Source organism: Pezoporus wallicus, unplaced genomic scaffold (assembly GCF_028554395.1).
Source record: "Pezoporus wallicus isolate ANWC-B61680 ecotype Strahan unplaced genomic scaffold, APGP_CSIRO_Pwel_v1 contig_13954, whole genome shotgun sequence".
Lineage (NCBI taxonomy): Eukaryota > Metazoa > Chordata > Aves > Psittaciformes > Psittacidae > Pezoporus > Pezoporus wallicus.
The window spans coordinates 396,723-403,616 of NW_026638000.1; the positions used below are offsets into that span (position 1 = coordinate 396,723).

Sequence of the window (6,894 nt, forward strand, 5' to 3'; positions counted from 1 at the left end):
AAGCAAAGTCACAAACCGAGCTAACACCATCTTTACTGCGCCTGAACAGCACCAGTACTGCTCCAGAAACTGACCCGGCTGCCACCAGCCCTGACACCACGAGCACCAGCCCAGAGGGGAAAGTGCAGACGCTCAGAGCAGCCCCTGCCCTCGCCAGCCGGCAGCGAAGCACACCCGAACAAGCCCCATTTTGCTACAGAAAGCTACATTTTATGCTATAGAAAACTACATTTTGCATGGCAAGGGAGTCACTCGCTAGAGCAGAAGCGTTCCCCTCTCTGGTCACGCTGAACGCCCAACAACAAACACGCTCCAGGAATGCCAGCGAGTCACCAACACCAGCTAGCAGCAGCCAGGAAGCTGTCTAATCTGACAGCTCCGGATTTCGTCAGTGACAGGGCTCGAAAGTGGCTGCTTTGGGCACTCTCAGAGGGAGGAGGAGGCAGGAGAGCAGCCTGAACAGCAGCCACCGACACAGCGGGCTCTGCTCAGAGAGGGAATCGCCTTTAGGCTTGAGCGACGGTAACGGGAGCACACGGCAGTGATAAAGGGGAGTGAGCACACAGCAGTGATGAGCTGACCAAGTCCTACCACTTCCGCCCGCTGCTTTACTCTCAGGCACTGGACAAGCCCACCACCATTACCAGGAAAATTATTACAAGCATTTGCGCAGCGTTTATTTCATACAAGCAGACACTTCATGTGTACAAGCACTGTGGTGATCATCTGTCAGAGTTTACCAAACTTGGTGAAACGACAAACTGCATCCCCTGAGTGCACACACATCAGTCACAGCGTGTGCTTCAGGCCAGCCTCCAGCAGCCACAGCAAACCCCGAGCAGGAGAACAGCACGTTTGCTGTAGGGTGCCTGGAGATGCGCGACCAGGGCTGGCGCCCGGAGCCAGCCGGTCCCGACACACAGGGCAGCAGCTCCCCGCTGGACGTGCGAACCCCGGGAAAACCTCCCTGCTCGCTCGGTTCCAGAGAGCTCCGCGGCGCCAGCCCTCACCCGCGCACAGCCGCGGGGCTTTCGGAGCCCGGCCGCTGCTCCAGGTGTCCGTACGGATCTGTCCTAACTCACAAACGCACAAGCGCTCTCCCTTCGCCAGCACCAACTGTTGCACCCGCCGTGCTTACGGCGACCAGAAACATTCCACACGTTTCTCCCACCATCCTACTGCACTAAGCAGAAATTACACCGGGTTTTCACCCCACAACGCACCGAGCACCGCGGGGCACAGCCCAGCCCGGCCGCAGCGTTACCGGCGGCGGCGAGAGCAGAGCCCTCAGCAGGACCGGGTCCTCCTGCACCGAGCGCCTCGAGAGGAGCAGCCGCGAGGGGCCCGGGCCACGGCACGACCGAAACCGTGCAGTGATACGGAAAGGCTCTGTCGCGACACAAGGCGCTCCCGGAGGATCTCACCGCCGGCCGCGTACCCGGCGCCTCGCTCGGGGCTCCAGAAGCGGCGCAGCCATCCCCACCCCGGCAAACACCGCCCGGCTGCCGGGACACCCCTCCCACAGCAGCACCTGAGGCCGGCCGGGACCGGAGCGGGCGGGACGGGGCGGCAGCGAGCGCCAGGACCGTCGCTGCCCGCAGAGACCCCAGTTACCACCACCGCCCCCCCCCCCCGGTCCCGGTTACCCCCGCGGGGCGCGCGCGGCCGCGGTACTTACGTCGTCGAAGAGGGACCCGACGTTGGCGGTCACCAGGAGCACCCCGGCGCCGGCCGCGGGCCCCTTCCCCGCCATGGCGCCGGCGGCGGGCGGGCGGGCGGAAGCGCTGCGGGGAGCGCGGGGGGCGGGCGCGGGGCGCTGCGGCGAGCGGGGCGCCGGGCCTGGCCCGCCCCGTCAGCGCGACTGCTCCCGGCGCGGGCAGCCCGCGGACATCCGCGCCGCGGCGGGCCGGCCGCCCTGCGGCTGCTGCGGGGCCGCGGCGCTCAGCGCTCACCCGCCGCCGCCGTCGCGCTGCTGCCGGGACGGCTCCCGCCGGCGGAGGCTGGCGCCGGGCCGCGGCGCATGGCAGGTCGGCGGGGCGGGACGGGGCCGGGCTCGGCGCTCCCGGGAGGGGCCGGGCTCGGCGGGGCGGGCACCGGGCACCGCGCGGATGCTGCTGCCGCTCCCGGCGCTGGCGGCGGGCGGGCCGGGGCTCTGCGCCCGCGACGTCACAGCGGCCCCGCGCGGCTCTTAAAGGGGCAACGCCGCGCGCGGGGAGCCCCGCGGGAGGCCGCCGGAGAGGCACGGGCGGGGCGGGGCCGCGGGAGCCGGACGCGCTGCCCTCCGCCGGCCCTGCCCGCCGAGACCCGCACCGGCAGCGCACGCGGAGCGGAGCCCGCCCGCGGTCGGTGCCGGGCTCTGCGCCTCGGAGGCACCGGGCAGCGCCGTGAGCCGCGTGTCCACAGCGCGACCCCGAGTGAGCTTGGGAGAGCCACTGACCCCGAGCGGCAAACTCGGGCTTGGGGTGCTGGGTGAGGAGAAGCTCCCCGTGACCCGGCTTCAGTGAGCGCTTGAGCCCAGAACCCCCCCGTGTGCTGGGTGCACCCCCAGAGCGTGAGCAGCAGCTCAGGGAGGGGATCCTGCCCCTCTGCTGCATGAAGGGGAGACCCCCCCTGCAGCCCTGATCCAGCTCTGGGGCACAGCACAAAAGGGACGTGGAGCTGTTGGAGCGAGGCCAGAGGAGGCCATGGAGATGCTGCGAGGGCTGGAGCAGCTCTGCTCTGGAGCCAGGCTGAGAGAGCTGGGCTGGGGCAGCCTGGAGAAGAGAAGGCTCCTGAAGGGGAGACCTGAGAGCAGCTCCAGTGCCTGAAGGGGCTGCAGGAAAGCTGGAGAGGGGCTTGGGACAAGGGCCTGTAGGGACAGGACACAGAGGAACGGCTTGAACCTGCCAGAGGGGAGACTGAGATGAGCTCTTAGGCAGAAGCTCTTCCCTGTGAGGGTGCTGAGGCGCTGGCACAGGGTGCCCAGAGAAGCTGTGGCTGCCCCATCCCTGGCAGTGTTCAAGGCCAGGTTGGACACAGGGGCTTGGAGCAAGGTGCTCTAGTGGAAGGGGTCCCTGCCCGTGGCAGGGGTTGGAGCTGGAGGAGCTTTGAGGTCCCTTCCAACACAAACCAGGCTGGGGTTCTGTGATTTGATGATAGAGGAAATCCAAAATTATTCTCAGCATTCAATAGCAAAAAAACCTCACCTGCCAAGTGCTTCTGACCCAGGGAAGCATGGACTTACCATCTTATGGTGCTGCTCACCACACTGTAGCAGTGCATTACATCTGCAGATAGACGTGGGTCAATGAGCAGGTCAGCACCTGCAGAAGACAGCCACGTCCAGTGGTGCTGAACTTGGTGAGCCCATCCCGTGCAGTCTCCTCTTTGTGGCACATTTGCTGGTGCAGGAGTGCAAGGGGAGCGACAGAAGCTCTGCTCAGTCATGAGCGCTGCTCTTCTGCATTAGAAGGAACAAATTAAATATACAATTAAATAAAACCCATGTTGAAACTGTGGAATTCTGCCTTCTGTGCGGGATACATGCTGAGCTCCGGTGGGCTGTGGCACACAGGCAGGTGCAGTGTGGGATGTGCTCATGCCCAGAGGCACTTTACGCTGCTGGACTCCTCTGGACAATTTCTTCTAAGGCTTTATGCAACTCCCAATACAGTGGTTGCACCAAGTTACACTGTAGGCACTGTGATCCTACCAGGACGCAGCCTTCGGAGGTATCGGAAATGAGCTGGACACAGACACCGTCCTGATATATCCCGACATGTTCACACACAAAGGAAAACGAGGGCCAGGGGGAGCGTTTGGTGCTCTGTTTTTGGCACAGTCTCACAAACTGCAGCCCCCCAGTGATTACATGGAAGTCAGGGTGTGCTGGAGGAACCTGTGTCACATCACACGTGCCTGGCAGGGGATCCCAAGCCATGTGGCATCCAGATGGAAACTTTGGCAGTGTGCAGGAGCAGGAAACTACAATAAGAAGTGGCTGCAGACCACAAGTTACTTGTAAAGAACCTGGGTGACAATCGCCACACTGCAACCCAGAGGTGCTCAGCCAGTTTCTTTGGCAGACGAAGTACTACAGCATGAACATGTCACAACCACGCTAAGTAAATCGATGTCTGACCGATGGCTGAGCTGCTGCATGTGAATCTTGTGCCTTCTTGAGAGGAGTGGATCAAACATGAGAACACAGGAACGTGAAAGACAGCGTCGTCTATAAAGTGTTCCAAAAGGATTCCTGGGAGCTGACTCGCCCAGCAGTGTAGTCTGAGTATTTTCAGTCTTGGCCCCTGCCTTGAATGTTAACTTTGAGAAAAGGGCTCAAGAATCAGGTTGGTTTTCACTAAGTAGCTTTGCGACAAGGAGGGAAAAGATGGTCTTGAGGCTGAATATTAGCAATAAGCCTGAGGGTCAGAGAAGTGCCCAGCATCACCAGCTCCATGAATTTCCATTACACAGCCTGGAAAATAACATCGCTACTTGCATAGATGCCACAGAAAAGTGGTCCTTTGTGTTCGGGCTACTGCTTTTTTGACCAGTATTTTCAGAGCTTTTCTCACTGAAATAAAGCGCAAGTGAGGTAACGGAGTTGTGTGGCATTATTCACTGGCAGGTTCATAGGAAATGTGGTTGAAATTGGCCCAGAGGAGGGCTGTGCAATATCCCAGAACTCCTGATGCACCTCCTGAAGGGTGCAGACCAACACAGGCACCGTGTGCAGTCAGAGGGGACCCAGGCAGGCTCTTGGCACGGCTGCTGGTGGGAAGGCAGCAAATGGGGAGCAGGGCTGGGCACGCACCAAGAGTCCCAGTGAGCCTCCCCCCATAGCTTCCCAGAGCCGATGGCTGGGCCTGCTTTCGAGGTGGGGCTGGAGATGGACGTTGCCTGTCGTGGAGTTTGCTACCAGGGAAAGTTTGGAAGCAAATTCATCTCTCAGTTGAAAAGCAGTGTGAACCCTCCCCAGGCAGCAGAGCTGAGGATTAACAGCAAACAGATTTCCAGTCAGCTTTTAGACAACAAGCACCACATTTGGTGTTTTTCTGCTCTGGTCCCGTCCTGCAGCCCCCAGCATGGGTCTGTGAAGCCGCCATGCCGCCAGCACCATGAACGCTCCCTTTTCCACCCTGCGCTTCCCAGGGCTTGGCCTCACCAGGTCATCCTCTGCCTCATCCCTTAGGCTCAGCTGTGGCTCCTGCTACTGCAGGACAGCCCATGCTGTGCCCATGCTGCTGCAGCCCAGCCCTTTGCCATGCAGGGACATGGACTTGCTGGGCTGTGCTCATCGGTCTGGGTCAGACTCAGTTTTGGCTGGGTGCTTGGAGCTCTGGCAGCAGGACATGGGCACATTCAACCTGAACAGTAATGCAGTGCTTACCTAAATCGTTCACAACTGTGATTTCCTCAGAATCACAGAATGGTTTGGGTTGAAGGGACCTTAAAGTTCATCCAGCTCCAATCCCTGCCACGGGCAGGGACCCCTTCCACTAGAGCAGCTTGCTCCAAGCCCCTGTGTCCAACCTGGCCTTGAACACTGCCAGGGATGGGGCAGCCACAGCTTCTCTGGGCACCCTGCGCCAGCGCCTCAGCACCCTCACAGGGAAGAGCTTTTGCCTTATCTCCAACCTGAACTTCCCCTGTTTCAGTCTGAACCCGTTACCTCTCGCCCTATTGCTACAGTCCCTAATGAAGAGTGCCGCTCCAGCATCTTTGTAGGCCACCTTTGAAAGGATTTGTAAGGTATCAATTGCACCGTGCTTGGAGAAGAGAAGGCTGGGGTTAGAAAATTGCTAAATCTCCATCCTGAGCAAGGTAATACATAAGTGGTGCAGGGAATTCATGTTTTTAAAGCAGATGTTGCCATTTATTTGGTACCATGTAGCTGTGTCCATAAGGTGGGAGATCTTGTTCCCTGCACATACTCCCAGGACTCAAAAAGTTTCCTTTGGATGCAGTAGTGAGGGGCCAGAACAGGGAGAAAGGGGTTCCCTGGCTGTGGGCAGGAGGCACTCACACACCCATTGTGCAAGTCCTCTCTAATCACATCTGGCTCACTTTCATCACTGCCCTTACAGCTTCATTAACTGGCTCATGCTTTCGTTGGAAGGGTCTTTACGAAGAGGTTTTTATGCTGGCAGGTGAAACAGCAAAAACCCCAAATGCTACCAGATTAAAACCCTTAAATGCAATGGAGCATTTTTCTGCCTGAAAGCTCTTCTATAACCCTGAGGGATGGGCTCTGCTCTTCTGAGATGGATCCTAGTGGGCTTTGTGAGCTCATGCCAGCACGTGACTAAATGGACCACTTTGTACTTTCCAGGCTGCACAGCACAGCTCACAGGAAATGGTCTCGGGGTTTTTCTAGTCCACACTTTGAAGGGAGGAAGGGTCACATGAGTGGCTGCTCCCTAAATTCATTTTGTTCCTGCAACCACTGGACCCAGATGTGGAAAGCCCAACTCTGGTGTGTCTGATCAGCCTCCGGCTGCTCCTCTCAGACCACAGAACTACGGAATGGTTTGCGTTGGAGGGACCTTAAAGCTCCTCCAGCTCCAACCCCTGCCACTGGCCGGGACACCTTCCACTAGAGCAGCTTGCTCTGAGCCCTGTCCAGCCTGGCCTTCAGTGCTGCCAGGGATGGGGCACCTTACCTTCACTCCTATTGCTCCATTTTGTGCTGCTTTACAGCCTGAAAGTTGGACTCTCAGGAAAGACCCCCCAAGATTCAAAAACCAAATTTCAGAATTCCAAAGTTATTCACAAATGTTCTAGAGATTATTTGAGGTGTTAAATGCATACCTGGGTCTGCAGCAGGGGCAGTGTTGTGGGGCTGGTCAGTGCCCTCAGGGTGCTGTCAGATACCATCAGCCTCAGAGACTGGCTGTGCCTCAAACCAACCAC

At 59.0% G+C, this 6,894-nt stretch overlaps 1 protein-coding gene across 2 annotated transcripts in view; it reads right to left on the minus strand.

Moving 5' to 3' along the window:
- INPP5A (inositol polyphosphate-5-phosphatase A) overlaps positions 1 to 1,796 on the minus strand; it is a 206,193-nt gene extending 204,397 nt beyond the window's left edge. Inside the window, exon 1 of one of the 2 annotated variants that reach the window (XM_057408655.1) lies at positions 1,679 to 1,796. In XM_057408655.1, the coding sequence (XP_057264638.1) occupies positions 1,679 to 1,753 (75 nt within the window). In that variant the 5' untranslated portion in view covers positions 1,754 to 1,796. The remainder of the gene's footprint in view (positions 1 to 1,678) is intronic. The other variant, XM_057408656.1, reaches the window with a different exon arrangement.
- Between the last annotated feature and the right edge of the window lie 5,098 nt (positions 1,797 to 6,894).